This window comes from Myotis yumanensis, unplaced genomic scaffold (genome assembly GCF_028538775.1).
Source record: "Myotis yumanensis isolate MYYU_CA2020_CCGP unplaced genomic scaffold, mMyoYum1.0.hap1 SCAF_11, whole genome shotgun sequence".
NCBI lineage: Eukaryota > Metazoa > Chordata > Mammalia > Chiroptera > Vespertilionidae > Myotis > Myotis yumanensis.
Window position 1 is genome coordinate 2,089,253 of NW_027223762.1, and position 18,436 is coordinate 2,107,688.

An 18,436-nucleotide genomic window follows, 5' to 3' on the forward strand; every position below is an offset into this window, starting at 1 on the left:
GAGGATGACTTTAACACACTCCACAGACAGACAGACAGACACCCTGTGGTCAGGGAGCCTCGGTAGGCTCCGTCTGTGCTCTGTGGAGAGCACAGCATTCACAATTCCCTGTTTGTACCTCAAACACCGAGGGAAAAAAAGAAGAAAAAAGATGCCGTAAGCACGTAACCCAGCTGCCCAGTTGTCAGGGACTTTTACTGTGGCCTCATCCGTAGTATTTTGTGGGCAGAGCAACTTCTTAGAGCAGCAGGGAGTGGTCTCATTGGTGGGAGGAACTTCCCACCCAAGTACAGGTCTGTACTCTGCACACGCAGACGAAGGTGCGTGCAGGCGGCCCAGCCCAGTGGTCCGGCTCCTTGATCCATTGAGAACTGGAGGAAATGCAAGTTATGCTTTTCCAGCTGCCCTTTCACTCGTGGGAACTTGAAGGAAACTGATCACACAGAAAACTCCTTGCATTGGGGCTGTTTTGCCGTCCGACAGGAAGTAGACCACAGGCACCGACATTGAAGCTGTGAGCACAGGCCCTCGCTCCACAGCGCCTGCCCCTGGCGGCACCGAGAATCCAGGCGGCAGAACGTGCGAAGGAACGGAGGGATGGTGTCCATTGTGCCTGGTGTTCAGAGTTTGTCTTTGCCTCTTGGGGCCTGGCACTTACCTTTATTAGAAGGATGGTAAGGTGAGATGTTGCATAAATATAATGAGGTTCGTGCAAGAGAACACCAATTAGATGCACACAGCGCCGGTCCTTTCTCTCCCACTCATACCTTTAAATCAGCATGAACACTGCTGTGTGCATGTCCAAGGCGGCATTAAGTTTGGGTATTTCCCCTCATGCAAAACAATGTTAGTCCTGCCAATGTGGTGGCGGATCCCACAAGGTGGAGTGCTTGCTCGCGCGTCATGGGAATGTCATGCTCTGAGCAGCGTTTCTAAGGAGACGGCTGCCCATGGTTTTGATTTGCGCTTCCATTCCTGATCGGATGCAGACATGCCTCCTGGAAACAGACTTCCTTTGCCTTCTGTCTGTCCCTGGAAGATGGCAAGTTGGGAAACAGTTTTGCATGAAGAATTCTGTCCTGAGAGCCGCCCTTGGTTGGTTCCACGTGGAGCCCTGCGGCAGGGGCTCTGGGCGCCCAGGCGGAGCCTCCCCCCTCCTTCCCCCGTGCGGCCCGCCCCCCAGTGCACTTTACTTCCTGAGCACTTTTGCTTGATCTTTGTTGACTTTGAGCCTTTTACGTGGTTTCAGTAATAAAATTTGAAATGTCTTGGAATTATGTTTCTGTACCACCAGACTTTGACGTCTTATTTAAATGAATATGTGTGATGTAACTTTTTTCTTTGAATCGCATAAAACTTCTTTGATTTGCAAACTGGACTTGTGTCCCATGTCATTTAACTGCCCCAGTGACTTCAGAAAATAATTTACCAAATCCAGTGTATATAGGCCCAGCCTACGCCTTCTCTCTGTTCCCTGGGTTCCGTTCTGCTCCCGGGCCCCCCAGGTTCCGTGGAGGGTTCTTTCTGAAAGAACGGTGTGAAGAGGCAGCTGCTGTGTGGGCCGATGTGGTGCTGGGTCTGGGTCTGGCAGGACGGTGGGTGCAGGGTGGCCCCGTGCCCCTCCTCCTCGAGCTCTTCCTGTGCCAAGAGGGGGGAGGGAGGGAACCTCACCCCCCACCCTCAGCCCAGGCTTTAGAGGTGCACGGCGCCAGTCTTCACTCCTGCTCCTGGGGTACGTTCTCTCTTGCACCCACTTGGGCTGGGATTTGCATCCACATCCCTTTCAAGGAGCAGCTGTGGATGTTGCCAGGGATGTGTGGGTTCCGGTCTCAGTCCTCATATTTGTCCAAAATGACCAAGCTCCTCTAGTGACATCTCCCCAACGCTAGATTTTCTCACAGGTGACTCCCTTGTCTTTGAAAAGAACGGCAAGCCCTGGCTGGTGTGGCTCAGTGGATAGAGCGTTGGCCTGGGGACTGATGGGTCCCGGGTTTGTTTCCGGTCAAGGGCACATGCCTCAGTTGTGGGCTTGATCCCCAGTGGGGGGTGTGCAGGAGGCAGCTGACCAATGATTCTCATCATTAATGCTTCAATCTCTCCCTCTTCCTTCCTCTCTGAAATCAATAAAAAATAAATAAATAAAAATAAAAAGAACAGCAAGCCCGGCTGACATGGCTCAGTGGCTGAGCATCCACATATGAACCAGGAGGTCAGGGTTCAATTCCTGGTCAGGGCACATGCTCAGGTTGTGGGCTCGATCCCCGGTGTGGGGGTGCAGGAGGCAGCTGATCAGTAGTTCTCTCTCATCATTGATGTGTCTATCTCTCTCCCTCTCCCTTCCTTTCTGAAATCAATAAAAATATACTAAAACAAAACAGCAAGACTACCCTTCAAGTTCTTCAGGTGCAGCTAGAGTCACCCTGGCCTCCGCTCTCACTTGACATTCAGTCAATCCTCTTGGCTCGGTGCCTTCCAAAGCCACCCATCCTGGGATGTGATGGTGACAAAGACATGCAGGTGTGACTCGTGGGCCACGCGGGTCCTGGTCATGTGTGTGCATGTGTGTGCAGGCGTGCTGGGGAGGCGAGATCCTAATGGGCTTTGCACTTAACCATCCACCTAGAGGCCTCCAACTCCAGCCCTTTGCCTCTGGGAGGCAGCGACAAGTTGGTTACCCAGCTTTGTGACTTTCCTGCTGTCTTCCCTCTGTCTCCAAGGTCCTATTTCCCAGCTGCAACATCCACGGTGCCTTTGCTTTCAACCTGCCTCTCTGGGAGCGACTTTTAAAATGAGGAGCTTGAGAAATGTTCTTAACAGCTGGGCCCCATCCTGGGAGAGACACACTCAGTCCTCTGTCGGGGGGCTCGCTCCCCAAGGCCTCTCCCTAAGAAGCCGAGAGTCCCCAGGTGGCCCTGAGCGGGCCCTCTCCCCAGAGATGATGAAGAGAGAAGACGCCACCAGCCGAGGGCCAGGGGAGGAGGTCCCCTTGCCCGAGGAGATGACACAGCCGTGGAGCTGGGGGCTGGGGCTCCCCCTCGGCTCCCACCCAGCTCTGGGGAGCCGCCCCAGAGCCCCCTTCTCTGGACTCCAACACTACAGGTCTGACCACTAGTAACGAACTTTATTCCAAGTCTAATCCACCTGCTAAAAGACAAGGCCCCCCATGACAGGGATCATAGCACACCTACCCGCACCTCCCGTCCGTGTGTCTCTCCATCCATCCATCCATCCATCCATCCATCCGAATCAAACTTTAAGTTTCCTTATTCGTAAAATGAGGGCTGTGGAGACAACAGGTGTCACGTGCCTGGCACAGGGGGTGCACCCAGGGGGCGGCCTTGGCTGGGTCTGGGGCTCTGGCTGTGAGAAATGGAATGTTAGCTTCTTTTAGAAGAAGCATTGTGCCCTGGCCGGTGGCTCGCTTGGCTGGGGCACTGTCCTGGGCACCACAAGGCTCTGGGCTCGATTCCCACTGGGCCCGTCCCCCTGGGTCCCAGGATGGGTGCGTGTGGGAGGCGGCGGACTGACGCTTCTCTCTCACCCCGATGCTCCTCCTCCCTCTTCCTAAAATCAAACACCTGTGGGTGAGGACTTAAAACATAATATTAAAAGAAGCATCTGTATCACTAAAATAGTAACGGCTTTAATCGTCTTGTCAAAAGAGAGGGTTTGTGCGTGCGGAGGGCAGCGCTGGTTGCGGGGGTTCTGAGCAACCCTCGGGCTCCCGGGCTCCGGCCCGCCTCGGAGAGGAGACCTCCGAGCTCTGCACCTGCATCTGATCACAGAGGCCGAGTTCACGGAAACTCCCGCTTGCCCAGCGGCACGGGCTGTGGTCCGTCGGGCGACGCCAGGCAGGCCGAGCTGTTGGTGGTAAACGCGAGACCAGCGGGGACCTCTTCCGGGTCCGGCCGCCACGTGCCCTGTGCGGGCTGCCCTCACCTGCGCTCCGGGGGGCAGGTCTCGGGGCTTCCGGACCACGCCTCTCCCTGCGCTTCCGCTTCCGGCTTCCGGGAGCAGCCACACCTGGGCCACGCCGGAAGTCCCGCCTCCCCGCCTGCCCGTCAGGCTGCAGTCCTGGACCAGCCTGTGATAGAGGGGCGTCCTGGGCGGGCAGCCTTGTCTCTGTCAGTCTCCTCCGGCCTCGCTGCTGATGTCTACTCCCTCCGCCGGGGAGGCCGGGACCAGGCCCCGCAGACACCGGCCAGGTGAGGGCAGGTGGCCCCGCAGGCCTCTCCAGGCGGGCGGTTCCGTGCCCAGGGGGCGGGGTGGGTGGGAACCAGGCAGGCCAGGGAGCCTGGAACCCTGCAACCCCAGTTGTCAGAGTGGGCAGAGCCTCCAGGACTCCCTTCCAGAGAGGGAAACTGAGGCCCAGCGGGCAGGATCCCTTTGGGAGGCAGCCTCCTGCACAGGCTCCATCAGTCCTGCTCCTCAGGGGAGGCTAGGAGCCCGCAGGTGGTCTCACCTGGGAGCCCGTTAGAAGTGCGGGCTCGGAGGCCCCCACGGCCCCTCCGAGTCAGAATCTGCATTTCATCTCCAGGACATTCACCGGCAGAACTCAGGCGACTCCCTCCGGCCGGCCGCCCCGATGACCACCTCCTGGCAGCAGCACGCAGGCCGGTGGCTGGCGAGCTCTGGCCCCTCTGATGTGGGTGGGAAACGGTTTGAAAGTCCGTGCGTAGCTGCCTGTGGGCAGCAGCTCAGCTCCAGCTCGGCCCGGGAGGGGCAGGGTGCACCCCCAGCCCAGGCTCCCGGAGGCCGGTCCGGCGGGGCCTCAGTGGCAGTACTCCTGCTCGATGCTGGCCATCAGCTCCTCCTCCGAGCAGTCGTACAAGATGACCGACCGCCTCTCCGGCCTCTCCTGGCTGCTGCCCGGGGCTCTGCAGCCGGAAATAGACGCGGTGTCAGGAGGCGAGGCGTGGCCATGGGACTCACTATCTCTCCCGGGGAGCCGCCATGGCCCCGCCAGGGGATTCTGCTCACCCTGTGACCAAAACCAGGAAGCCAGCCCTGGGGACACCTTCCCAGACTCCCCCTCTCCGCGAGCAGGCCTCTGCCCCTGCCTGCAGCGAGCCAGGGCTGTGCTCAGGGCGAGGCCCGAGCGAAGGGCCCAGTTCCGGTCCTGGCTCCACCACTTACTAGCTCAGGGACCTTTCTTTTTCTCTAAAATGGAGCTGCCTTCACAGGTTCCTTCTGAGGCAGAAATGAGGTAAAATGCACGGACAGCATGTGACACAGTCTTGCCCTTGGCAAGTGTTGGGGGAGGCGCCACAGCCATTGGCCTGATGCTCTCTGACCCCCCATCTCTGGGGGTCCCACAGGAGCTGCTGCGGGGGACAGGGGGGCCCCCCCACAAGCCGACCTGAGGGTGAGCCGAGATGCTGAATGCCGTGTGTGTAGCGTGGAGCGTGGCACCTAGAAGTGCTGGGTAGAAAGGTCCCAGCAAAGCCCCTGACACTTTCTGCTGTCCCCTCGGGGGCTCTCGGAAGGTGGCCAGGGCAAGGCATTCGGAATGGGGGCGGGGGCACCTCACAGACCCTAAGGGCGCCAGGGTCTCTTGAACAAGCCAGCGGGGAGCAGGAGTCCCAGGGCATCAGTTCTGGGTCCTCATCGGACCCCTTCCTGGGGTTAAGTGTGTTTTCCTGGGACTAGAGGGGCCCATCTGTCCCCCTCTGGGCGTAAACTCCAAAGGCCAAGGTCAGTGTCTCATCCTGAGTGACAGGTGAGCGGGAGGGGCGGGTCCGGGACGCCTGAGTGACTGGGTCAGGGCCTTTTTCAGGAGGATCACAGCTGCTGGGACTGGGAGGTTCTGCGCTGTCCCAGGGCTGGGGCCTGCCCCCTCTGCGTGCTCCCCCCACCCCAGCAGAGCTTTGCATTCTAAGAGAGAGCTGCAGGGGGGAGGGGAATGGGGCCCTGAGGCTGTGGGGCAGGTGGAGCCCACGGAAGAGCCAAGTCCAGCAGCAGGTGATTCCCAGACTTACTCAGATGCGCCGCTGCTCTCCGGGGGGTCTTCCGCTCTGTGCTCCGGGGACACCTTGAGAAGGACAGAAGGAAGAGGCATCAGAGGGTGACCGGTGGCGAGCCTCCCACCGCCCCGGCTTTCTGTGACACTGATGGCCACCACGTTCAGCCCAGGGCTGAACAACATCCCCCTGTGTGTGTGTACGGTCGGCCCTCCGTATCCGCGGGTTCTGCATCCAGATCCAACCAACCGGGTCGAACATAGAAAAAGCAGCTCACGTTGCTGACGTGCACGGTGTAGTGAGGCTGCGGTGGTTGTGTTTGCAATGAGCACAGTCAGGGTTTTCTCTCGTCTTCATTCCCCAAGCAACACAGTATGACGACTGTTTACACAGCGTCTGCATGACATTAGGTGTTATACGTAACCCAGCGATGGTCTAAAGCAGTGGTCGGCAAACTTCGGCTTGAGAGCCACACGCAGCTCTTTGGCCCCTTGAGTGTGGCTCTTCCACAAAATACCACGTGCGGGCGCGCACGTACAGTGCGATTGAAACTTTGTGGCCCATGCGCAGAAGTCGGTCTAAAGTATTTGGGAAGTTGTGCGCAGGTTATACACAGACACGGCACCATTTTAAAGAAGGGTCTAGAACACCTGAAGGTTGTAGTGTCTGGGGGGGCCCTGAAACCAACCCCCGTGGACACTGACGGACGACTGTACCACTTTTCTTAAGAAAATTTATTCTTATTTTTCCAGTTTACAGTCAATATTATTTTGTGTTAGTTTCAGGTGTACAGCCTAGTGGTTAGATAATCATCTTTTACAAAGTGTCCCCCCTGATATTTCTAGCACCCGCCTGGCACCCATACACAGCCGTTACTGTTACTGACCGTAGTCCCTATGTTGTTCTTTTCATTCCTACGACTGTTTTGTAGCTGCCAGTCTGCGCTTCTCAATCCCTTCACCTTCCTCACCCAGCCCCCAGCCCTCCCCTCACCCAGCAGCCATCACTTTGTTCTGTGTATCTAGGAGTCTGTTTCCGTTTTGTTTGTTTATATGGCTCCTTAGGTTCCACATATAAATGAAATCATGTGGGATCTGTCTTTCTCTGACTGGCTTGTTTCACTTAGCATAATACCCTGTGTCCATCCATGCTGTTGAAAACAGTTAAGAACTCATTCTTTGCCCTGACCGGTTTGGCTCAGTGGATAGAGTGTCGGCCTGCAGACTCAAGGGTCCCAGGTTTGATTCCGGTCAAGGGCATGTACCTTGGTTGCTGGGTACATCCCCAGTAGGGAGTGTGCAGGGGGCAGCTGATGGATGTTTCTCTCTCATCGATGTTTCTAACTCTCTATCCCTCTCCCTTTTTCTCTGTAAAAAATCAATAAATTTTAAAAAGAATTCATTCTTTTTTAGGGCCGAGTAGTATTCCATTGTGTAGATGTACCACAGCATTTTTAGCCACTTGTCTAGTGATGGACACTTGGGCTGCTTCTATACCCTAGCCGTTGTAAATAATGCTGCAGTGAACATAGGGGGGCATGTATTCTTTTGAATTAGTATTTTAGGTTTCTTTGGCTATTTATCCAGAAGTGGAATCGCTGGGTCATAAGGCAGATCGGTTTTTAATTTTGGGGGGAAATTCGTACTGTTTTCCATGCTGGCTGCATTCCCACCAGCAGTGCTCAGGGTCCCCTCTCCTCCGCCTCCTCGCCAGCACTGGTTGGCTTATGGGTGACAGCCATTCTGACAGGTGCGAGGTGACCTCTCATTGTGACGGTACCGTATGTTCTTTATGCATCTTGTTTACCCAGCCTCCATGGGGTTGCTTCCGCCCTCTGGCGGTTGTGACTAACGCCCCTGTGAACATGGATGCACAGGACTCCATGGGAGACGGGCTTCCAGTTCCTGGGCCTGACATATTCTCAGGGGCCACAGGGAGAAAAACAACACTTCCACCCAACTGTCCTCCAGCCGTTTCTCTGAAGTCACCCTCAGTTCCCGCTGGTCAGTTTCTGCTGGGCCCAGCTTTGCCGTGGCCTGGGATGGCTTTTCCTTTCGCCACCAGGTTCTGTAAGGGTTGTTACAGATACAGTTTCTCCCGTCAGGAGCACAATGGGGCGGACGAGCACAAGGTTGGAATCAGACATCTGCACCGGCAGCCCGGCTGGCCGCCTCGCGGGGCAGGGACGGCGCGCACACCATCACACCTGTGAACTGGACACCCTAAGGCTGCGTCCAAAAGGTAGGCACACTCTTTCCTCAGTGATTCCCCTGCCTTGACGTTGACTTGACCTTCTCCGATAGGCGATGTTAGACGCCCTCCCACAAGTACAGCTTGCATAAGATGCAAGGGGAGTGTGGATGGTAAGCAGAGACACAGCGGCCCCTGGTGGCTGCTCCAGGCCCCGGACAGACACAAGTGTCCGCCACCAGACAGCTGGCGGGCTGCCACCTGGAGGTCAGACAGCTGGACCCAAGGAGGGCAGAGCCGGCCGGGCGTGGGAACCTGGCTGAGCTCAGGGAGGGCGCTGTGTCTGGCCACAGGGCCGGGGGGGCATGTTGTCACTTGAAACCCTGCCCTACATGGTTTGGCTCAGCGGATAGAGCGTTGGCCTATGGACTGAAGGGTCCCGGGTTCGATGCCAGTCAAGAGTACAGGCCTGGGTTGTGGGGTTGATCCCTAGTGGGGGGCGTGCAGGAGGCAGCCGAACCATGGTTCTCTCTCATCACTGATGTTTCTATCTCTCTCTCCCTTCTCTGAAATCAATAAAAATATATTTTAAAAAATAATAAACCCCACAGAGGCTGTGTAAAACCTCACCCAACAGGAGGAGGGGTTGACTGAGATGGTCTCCTCTGGGTCTTCTTACAAGCAGAGTGTGTATTGTTAGAATAGTGAAATATCAACAGTTAGTTTTTAGCAAATCCACTACATATCTTACCAAAATGTATTCTATCCTTCTTCTTCTATCTAAAGAGTTCTCCCCTTAGCTCTTGACACTTTTATATGTATATACAGGGTGGGGCAAAAATAGGTTTACAGTTGCTCATGTGGAAAATAATACAATAACTAATAAGTAATAATACAAGGAAAAAACTGTTGCTTGTACTCAGAGCTAAAAACCTCCTTTTGCCCCACCCTGTATACGCACACACCTGTCAGTGAGATATGTGATCACACAGAACAAGCGGCAGGAGTTTGAAGGATACAATTGGGTAGGTTTTGACATGTGGATACACCTGTTAACCCGTCCCAGCCCCGTGGGAACTCGGGCTCCTGAGCCATGTTTTTGGCAGCATCTTTCCGGGTAGTGCACGCCCAGCGACGTCCTGTCCACTTCATTCTCCACCTTCCCATGCCCAGCACGAGGTGGCCACCCCCCAGGCCTGGCATCTGGCAAGGCCCGTGAGGCTCTGCTCCAGCCCCGACAGGCCAGCTTCCTCCGACCACGGACAGCAGCCAACACCCCATCCATTGTGTCCCCCGCCACCAGGCCGCCATGGCCTTGCACATGGGGTTCTCTTTGCCCCAGTGCTCCCTCTACCTGTTTGCCTGGCTCATGCCACAGGCCCTCCCAGCCTCAGGTCGAGCCTGTCCTGGAAGTCGGCCTGACTCCTCCAGGGCTCAGCTGCTTCTCCTGCGGGCCCCTTTTTAAATTTATTTTTTATTTTTATTGATTTCAGAGAGGAAGGGAGAGGGAGAGAGAGAGAGAGAGAAACATCCATGATGAGAGAGAGTAACTGACCGGCTGCCTCCTGCACGCCCCACACTGGGGATGGAGCCTGAAACCCCGGCCTGTGCCCTGACCAGGAATCCAACCGTGACCTCCTGGCTCAGAGGTCGACGCTCAACCCCTGAGCCAGCCTCGGGGCCCCTGCAGACTTTATACAGATCCCAGACCGCACTGCCCTCCGCTTTCTGCCTGCAGATCGCCCTCCGCCCCCCACCCCCATTAGACCCCCGGCTTCTTTAGGACAGACAACTGCCATCTGTTCCTCTCCAGCACCTAGGGCTGCGCCCGCCCGCACACAGCAGGAGCCCAAACAGCACCTGAGAAGGGACTGGAAGGATGAGTGAGGCGGCCCTGCCGGGAGCGGCTGGTACCCAGCAACTTGGTGGGGGGTGGGGGGTGGGAGGGGCGGCATTTTGTTTTCACACCTAAGTTCCCAGAGCGCGGGAAACGCGGACACGGCATTGCTTCCATGCGAGCTCGGAATCCCCCAGCGTCCCCACCACGGCTCCGTGTCCGTGATGTCCGTGTTACATAAGCGCTGGTGCAGCCTTGGGGGACCCTGCCGGGCAGTCCAGCTGCTGAGCTGCAGCGGCTCCGTGGAGCGGGCGGACGGGAGGCCGCTCTCCGGCTGTCCGGGCTGGGCCGGCCCTTGCCCCACCCTCCGGCGGCTTCGGGGACCCCGCTGCCCAGGGCCCCCCGGGAGGACGCTCCTCCCCCGCCCGCGGGTGGGGTTGGAGGAGAGGCCCGCCGGGAGCTGCTGGTAAAGACCTTGTCCGCTCCGCTCAGCCGCCCGGGAAGGGGGGTGCGTCCGACACGCGGGCATCTGGGAGCCACTGTTGGGCTACGGGCCCCACCGCTTAGCACCCCCTCCGCCCGCACTCCGGGGCTGCCAAATCGGGGGGGGGGGGGCGCCCCGTCCGCTCGCACGGCTGGAAGGCCCGGTGCTGTGCTGAGCGGCGGACCGGGTTCCCAGGGCAAAGAAAGGCGAGTTTTGGCCACAAGAAAGCCCGAGAGACGCATTTCTGCCGAGGGAGGGCCGCCCCCGCCCCGTTAGGGCTGCTCCCAGCACTGTCACCCCAACACGGAGCGACTAACCAGCACCCAGAGGAGGTGACGGGGAGGAGATCAGGAGCGGGTGATCGTGCAGGCCTGAGGGCCGGCGGCCTGGGGAGCGCGGCGGGGAGGACCCGGGGCGGTGGGAGGACTCGGGGCGCACGACACTCACCCGGCTCCCTGCACCGGCGGCGGGTGGGGGGCGCGCCGGGCGCCGCGGGGCCGGCTCCCCCGGGGCCCAGGCCGCCGACTCGGCCAGCAGCTGGTCCAGCAGGCGCAGGGTTTCGTCCCGGCCGTCGGAGGGCGCTGCGGGGCCGGGGTCAGGGCCCGTCGCGCCCGCCGCCGCCGCCGCCGCCGCCGCCACCCCCGCCGCCTCGGGGATCTCCACCCGGGCCCCCGCCATCGCCAAGGCCGGCGGCCCCGTCCCGCCCTCCAGGGCTGCCCCACCAGGCCCCTCTGGCCGGCTGTCGGGGCCGCGGAGCCGCCGCAGGGCCCGGCCGCTTCGGCTGCTGCCGCTGCCCATGGTGCGCCCGCTGCGCAGACCGGTCGCCGTGGGAGCGGCCGGGGCGGGGACGCGGGAGGGGGCGCGGCCGGGGAGAACGGGGAGGGGGGCGCTGGTTTTGGGGGTGCCGGGGGCCAGGTCGATCCGAGTTGGGTAGCAGTGGGCGGGGCCACGAGATTGGGGGCGGGGTAACCGGGTGGGGGCACTGGGGCGGGGTGACCGCCGCCTTCCCCGCTCTGCACCCCCCGCCCCCGCCCCCGGCCCGGGTCCCCTCTTTGCCAGTCCCGTCGTCGCCTGGGAGAAGGTGTAGAGGTGACCCCGCAGCCTCGCCCTCCTGGGGCTCAGAGGCGGTGGATGCCTTCCCCGCTCCCAGCCCCGGAGTCCCCAAAGGGCGGGCGGTTCAGGCACCTCCGAGCGAGATGAGGAAGCGCAGGGCGCACCTGCAGCCCTGCACCCGGTCCCCACCCTCAGGCTCTGTTCCTCTCCCTCCGGCTCAAAACCTCATCAAGAAGTAACCCCGGCCCTGGCCCGTGTGGCTCAGTGGACAGAGCGTCGGCCTGCGGACTGAAGGGTCCCGGGTTCCAGTGCGGTCAGGGGCTCAGACCTCGGTTGCAGGCTCCTCCCCTGCCTCCTGGTCAGGCTCTGCAGGAGGCAGCCAATCCATGTGTCTCTCACATGGATGTTTCTCTCTCTGCCTCTCCCCCTCCCACTCTCTCTAAAAATCAATGGAAAAATATCCTTGGGTGAGGATTAAAAAAAAAAAGAAGTAATCTCGGTTGGGAAAGGAAAAATGTAAAGGAGGGAGACAGAACAGGTATCCTCTCCCCCCAGAAGAAAAGCAAAGGACACCCGAGAAGCTACTGATCATAATTCGTCCTAGCTCTTGGTCTGGGAGAGTAAAAGAAAGAAAGAAAAACCCTATTGCTTTTTAAGTGAACCAACCGCAAAGTAAGAGCAGGACCGCCCCCGGGGCTGAGGCGCAGCCGGGTGATGTGACAGGGTCGGGCTTGCCTTTCCCGGACTGGGCTGCGGCCCCCTCTTCCCACGGCCGCACCCCCTTTCCTTCCCGAAGCTGGACGGCTCACACCCTGGGTTTCACCCACTTGTCCTGACGTGACATTGACCCGGACTCAGGCTGATGGCAGCGTAATTGTCCATATGAAGTCTCCACTAGCCTTCACCAGCCAGACCCTCGCATTTCAGGAGTGAACCTCACGCCCAAGGACATGGGACAAACGCGGGATTCAAGCCCAGAGCCATTTATTACCAAGAGGCCGAGGAAGAATGTACAGCTCTCCGGCCTTCCTTTCTTTTTCCTTTTTCCATGTGCATCTTAACCAGCCCGATGGAGGAGTTGGGCCAGATGCTGATTTGATACCGTTTGGGGTGCTGGGTGCGCCAAGTCCACAGATGTCGGAAGCTGTCGATACAAGGTTTCTCTTTAAGAAAAACAAACCTCATCTTGAAGCTCTCTAAGCCTGGAAAAAAGTGTTCAGATGGAAAATTTTTTCCTGAACGAAGTTCAACTAAGTTTAATCATTTAAAGGAAAACATGCCTCAGGGCTGGCAGAGGGAGGCTGGTCACGTGACTCACCGGCAACTGCACCCACCGCCCCTGGCGCTGGCCTCCCAGGCAGCTCGCCTCCCAGGGTGTGGATTTCCCTGACCCCTCTCGGTCCCACGCCCGTCTCCCCACACGTGTCCCGGTCGCTCCAGCGGGAGGGCGGCCAAGCCTGTGTTCCTTCCACCCTGAGAGCACATTTACCATCGGCCACATTTGGGGACCTGGCTTCCCGCAGACACTCAGAACCCCAGCGTGAGTTTATTAGGCGCTCCGCTCCCTAAGCAAACAGCCCCAGCTCCCCCGCGGGGCCAAGGCCCCTGAGATCATCTCCAGAAATCAACAAGGACCTCTTGGTCCCAGAGGAGGGCCAAGTCCCGGGAATATCGGGACATTGAAAATGGGGTCTAATCCCTCTTCTTTTTAAAATATATTTTTATTGATCTCAGAGAGGAAGGGAGAGGGAGAGAGAGAGAAACATCAACGATGAGAGAGAATCATGGATCAGCTGCCTCCTGCACGCCCCACACTTGGGGATCGAGCCCCCAGCCCAGGCATGTGCCCTGACCGGGAATCAGACTGTGACCTCCTGGTTCAGAGGTCAACGTTCAACCACCAAGTCCCCCTTAAGCAAGCATCCTGGCAGCGACACCTTGCCAGTGGCCGTGTGGTGGCTGGTGAGGGGGTGGAGGACGAGGCCCCGCCTGGAAGCTGTCTGCCTGACTCCTGGAAAGCGAGAACTTCCTTGCAACGAACAAATCACACTTTAGGGGAGAACTGTGGTTGTTGGTGCTCAGAGCAGGAAATGTGTCCCAAGTGATATTTTCCTTGGCAACAGGACTAGCCTGGCATCCGGAGATGAAGGGGGTCTGCTCCTCACCACAGCCCAGGACCAACCACCCCCATTATAGCGGGTGGCCAGCCCCATCCCTAGCAACGCCCCCCTCAAGTGCCCTTCTTCAGGGGCCCTCGCCACCCCTCCCTGCTCAGAGCCTCTGTAACGTCCACCATCCCCGACACGCCACTTGGTCATACATCGGAGGGGATGGTGTGGGCTGGTTATTATGGGATGCAGAAAGCTAGCGCCTGTGCTCAGATGCGAGGAGTGAGCGTTGGAGACAGAGGCGAGCCGTGTTTCTGTGTTAACGCGTAGCGGTAACCCGAGAGCCCAGGGCTGGGTGTGGACGGCCGAGTCTCAGGGAACTGCTGTTGTCTGTGGGCAGCGTGGCCCAGCTTTGCATTTGGTTTCCTCACAGGAGTCCACACTATTCACTGAGGACAGTGGAGGAGTTACAGGACCCCGTACCCTCTCGCAGAGAGCGGGTTAAGCCCTCAGAGTTGGCATGTAGCATCAGGACTGATTGGGCCCACAGCATCCTCCTGATTCTGTCTCTGGACAGCCCTGCCTAATACAGTGGGCCACATAAAATCTAGGAGGACTAGCCCTAGCCGGTGTGGCTCAGTGCTTAGAGCATCGGTTGGCAGTCCAAAGAGTCCTGGGTTCGATTTCGGTCAAGGGCATGCTCCTCCCCCGCCCTGGTCAGGGCTCGTGCAGAAGGCAACCAATCGATGTGTTTCTCTCACATGGATGTTTCTCTCTGACTTTCCCTTTCTCCTCCACTGTCTAAAAAACCAGTGGAGCCGGGACCGGTTTGGCTCAGTGGATAGAGTGTCGGCCTGCGGACTGAAGAGTCCCAGGTTCGATTCCGGTCAAGGGCATGTACCTTGGTTGTGGGCACATCCCCAGTAGGGGTTGTGCAGGAGGCAGCTGATCAATGTTTCTCTCTCATCGATGTTTCTAACTCTCTCTCTCCCTTCCTCTCTGTAAAAAATCAATAAAAATAAAAAAATAAAAGCACTAAAAGCCAGTGGAAAAATATCCTTGGGTGAGGATTAACAACAACAACAAAATAATAATAATAATAATAATAATAATAAAATCTATGAGTAATAGAAGCAGCACATCTATTTTCCTGCGTTTCTTTTAAAGTTAACCCTTCCAGCTGGGACGGTCCTGGGCCTCCCGGACGGTTCTGTGCGCTCCCAGCTGAGTAACCAGCTCAGCCAGCTGGCGCCCTTCCGGGAAGACTGGGTACGTGGGTACGGGGGGGGGGGGGGGGGGGGGGGGAGGGGCGAGGCGGGGGGGGGGGTGGTCGGAGAGCAGGAGGTGAGCCCTGCCCCGCCAGGAGCGGGTCATCCTTCTGGATCTGAAACTGCCAGCCGGACGCACACTCTGGCTTCCCGGCCCAAGAGGTGTGGTTTATTTCACTCAATTTGATTCTCGGTGTTAACGTTACGGATGCTCACAATGCCATGGTAACCTTAGGACTGGTCCACAGCGTCCTTTTCCGTGTGCCTGGTGTGTTTAAGGGAATGGACAGGAGCCTGGCTGGTGCGGCTCAGTGGATTGAGCATTGTCCATGGGCCAAGAAGTCTCGGGCACATGTCCAGATTGAGGGCTCGATCCCCAGTAGGGTATGTGCAGGAGGCAACCAATCCGTGTGACTCTCTCCCTGATGTTTCTATCTCTCTCTCTCTCTCTTCCTCTCTATCTAAAAATCAATTAAAAATATTTTTAAAAGAGAATGGACAGTTAGAGCTGAAAATGGAGTGTTTAGATCAGGGGCCAGCAACTTAGGGTCAGCAAGCCAAATCCAGCTTCTACCTGGTTTTGGTTTTGTTTTTTTTTGCCAATCCTCACCTGAGGATATTTTCCCATTGATTTTCAGAGAGAGTGGAGGGGAGGGAGGGGAGACATGGATTGGTTGCATTGGGTACGGGCCCTGGGCACCGGGGATTGAACCTGCAACCCAGGCAAGTGCCCGTGACCCACAATTGAACCCGAGACCCTTCGGTCCTGGGGCTGATGCTCTAACCACTGAGAACACTGGCCAGGCTCTGCCTGTTTTCATAGTGAAGTTTTGTCTCTGGTGGGTTTTGGTATGGAACACGAGGGCTTTGCCGCGTGGGGTGTTCTGTTCAAAAACAAGATGCAGCTGCTCCAAGGTAGTTTTACCTACATGCAGCACGTCCAGGGGATTCACACCCACAGCTCTGCTCCCGGAAGGAAGCTGAGCCATCGCCCATACACACTATTTGATGCCTTAGCAGTTGGCTCTTTTCATCACATTGAGTCCCGTCAGCCCTCCTGTGTCTGGCTGCATCTACAAAATACTGTGCTACATTTTAACACTTTTTTATTTTTAAATATATGTTTATTGATTTCAGAGAGGAAGGGAGAGGGATAGAGAGATAGAAATATCCATGATGAGAGAGAGTCATTGATCGGCTGCCTCCTTCACACTGGGGATGGAGCCCGCAACCTGGGCATGTGCCCTGACCCAGAATCGAACCGTGACCTCCTGGTTTATAGGTCAACGCTCAACCACTGAGCCACACCAGCCGGGCTACATTTTAACATTTAGCAAGAAATGACATTTAGGACTGCCGGGCCCTGGAGACCCTGTGTGTGCTCCATGACAATCTAATGGGACTATGGAGGCTCTTGTCCTGCAAAGCCTAAAACTACCACCTGGTAGTGTTTGCCAACCCCAGGTTCAGCGGGAAGCCCTGAGTCTCGCCCATTAGTCCCGGATGGCATGGTTTACTCGGGAAGGAAAGGGAGTTAATATTAACCAGCTGCGAGTTTTAGTAACTGATTTCTGCCCTCATACCTAGCCCGGCATTCCCACCAGGGGCCCCAGGAGAGATTGCTGAGGTACAAAACCCAAAGTGAAAAGATTGTTGGAAACCAAGCAGCTTCCCACTTTTTAAATTCCTTCTTTTGTGTGACCCAGGAACTAGATCTGAAAGTCATCTTTATTTTTCTACTTCTAGTTTCTCTTTTTTCTCGGAGATAAAATGTTAAAAGCATTTCCCTTCCTTTGTTCTTTCTCTTATTCAGATATAAATAAAAGGGGAACAGCTTTCGATGTCCAGTTTTACAAGGATCAACACTAGGAATATATTAAAAGTTGTTTTAATCTACTCAGTGGATGAGCATCGACCCCTGCACCAAGGGGCCACTGGTTCGATTCCTGGTCAGGGCACGTGCCAAGTTTTGGGCTCCATCTCACTGCAGAGTCCACGGATCCTGGCCCCTGGCCTTGCCCTCGGGCATCAAGGAGCCACCCCGCTAGCAGCCCAGCAGACAGCCGCACAGAGGGCTGTGGTGGCACCAAGAAAGCACGTGTCCCTTCCTCTGAGGGGTCTCTCTCCCAGACCAGGGACTCCCACCCCCTGGAAAGATCCCAGTCCATCTTCCAGCTTGCACGCCTGCCTCCAGCGGCCAGAGGCGGGAGAGATGTGTTTGAATGTGTGTGGCGCCTGCACCATCGTGACATGGGGCAGCTCTACATCTCTCTCGGGCATCTGTCTCTGAGTCCAAATAGATCTGGACACCAGCTGCCCTTGCAGCAAACTGTGGTTTCCATGGTAACTGAGCCATCAGCTCTTCCTGACTTGAGCAGGGCCAGCAGCACCACTGTGGTCTCAGCTCCAAAACGCCACATGCAGCTGGTCACTCCAGCCCCTCTGGCTGCTGCGGGCCGGGCCAGGCGGGGGCCAGATGGGGCAGAGGGGCTCCCTGCTGGCTGCAGCGTCTTTGGCCCTGGGAGGGGGTGAGGGGGCAGTGCTTTAATCCTGATGGGGTTCAGGAGGGCCCAGCCCTTCCGTTGGCCACCTGTGTTCTGTTGGGTTAACCAGGCACTGCCTCCCAGACCGGGCTCTGTCCATCAGAAGTGGCTGTGGTGTCCGGCCCTGGCAGTTCCCGAGGCTGGGAGCTGTGGCGAGCTGGGGACCAGGGCGGTGGCCCGGGGGCGGGGGCGGGGAGGGAGACTCCTCTCCTCTTGGTCCTTTCTGAGGGCGAGGCCAGAGCTCCGCGCCTGCCCACACTTCGCCCAGCCCTGGGGCCCAAGGAAAGACCCGGAATCTGTCTCCGATCAGAGGAGAGCGAGGAGACTTGACTGCAGAACACAGGAGGGTCCCCGGAAGACGCGGGAGATCCTAGGAAAGGCTGCAGGTTAGGGAATAGTGTTGCACCAAGTTAATGTCTTGCTTTTGTCATTGTACTGTGGCTATGCCATGTGTTAACAGTAGGGGGCGCAGCTGCTCTATGGAAACTATCTTGGCACCTCTTCTGTGAGTCTAAAGCAGCCGTGGGCAAACTACGGCCCCGGCCCGTTTGAAATGAATAAAACTTAAAAAAAAAAAAAAAAAAAAAGACTGTACCCTTTTATGTAATGATGTTTACTTTGAATTTATATTAGTTCACACAAACACTCCATCCATGCTTTTGTTCCGGCCCTCCGGTCCAGTTTAAGAACCCACTGTGGCCCTCGAGTCAAAAAGTTTGCCCACCCCTGGAAAGTCTAAACTATTTTAACATAAAAAGGTTTTTTTTTTTTAATATATTTTATTGATTTTTTACAGAGAGGAAGGGAGAGGGATAGAGAGTTAGAAACATCGATCAGCTGCCTCCTGCACATCTCCTACTGGGGATGTGCCCCCAACCAAGGTACATGCCCTTGACTGGAATCCAACCTGGGACCTTTCAGTCTGCAGGCCAACACTCTATCCACTGAGCCAAACCGGTTAGGGCTGGACTGAATTCTTTTTTTTTTTTTTTT

General features: G+C 57.0%; 1 protein-coding gene across 1 annotated transcript; it reads right to left on the minus strand.

The window, feature by feature from the left end:
- Nucleotides 1–3,627: 3,627 nt before the first annotated feature.
- On the minus strand, nt 3,628–11,366 carry CYS1 (cystin 1). The gene is made up of 3 exons (XM_070428671.1): nt 10,919–11,366; nt 5,979–6,031; nt 3,628–4,877 (listed from the first exon to the last, which is right to left on the minus strand). Exons 1-3 carry the CDS (start codon nt 11,267–11,269, stop codon nt 4,772–4,774), a joined length of 510 nt encoding a protein of 169 aa, XP_070284772.1. The 5' UTR covers nt 11,270–11,366; the 3' UTR covers nt 3,628–4,771.
- Nucleotides 11,367–18,436: the final 7,070 nt, after the last annotated feature.

Coding starts and splice junctions, on each gene's coding strand:
- CYS1 (XM_070428671.1), bottom strand. CDS start 11,269: ATGGGCAGCGGCAGCAGCCGAAGCGGCCGGGCCCTGCGGCGGCTCCGC. Junction 6,032..10,918: donor CCGCCGGTGCAGGGAGCCGG/GTGAGTGTCGTG, acceptor GTCCTTCTCAAG/GTGTCCCCGGAGCACAGAGC. Junction 4,878..5,978: donor GAGAGCAGCGGCGCATCTGA/GTAAGTCTGGGA, acceptor TTCCGGCTGCAG/AGCCCCGGGCAGCAGCCAGG.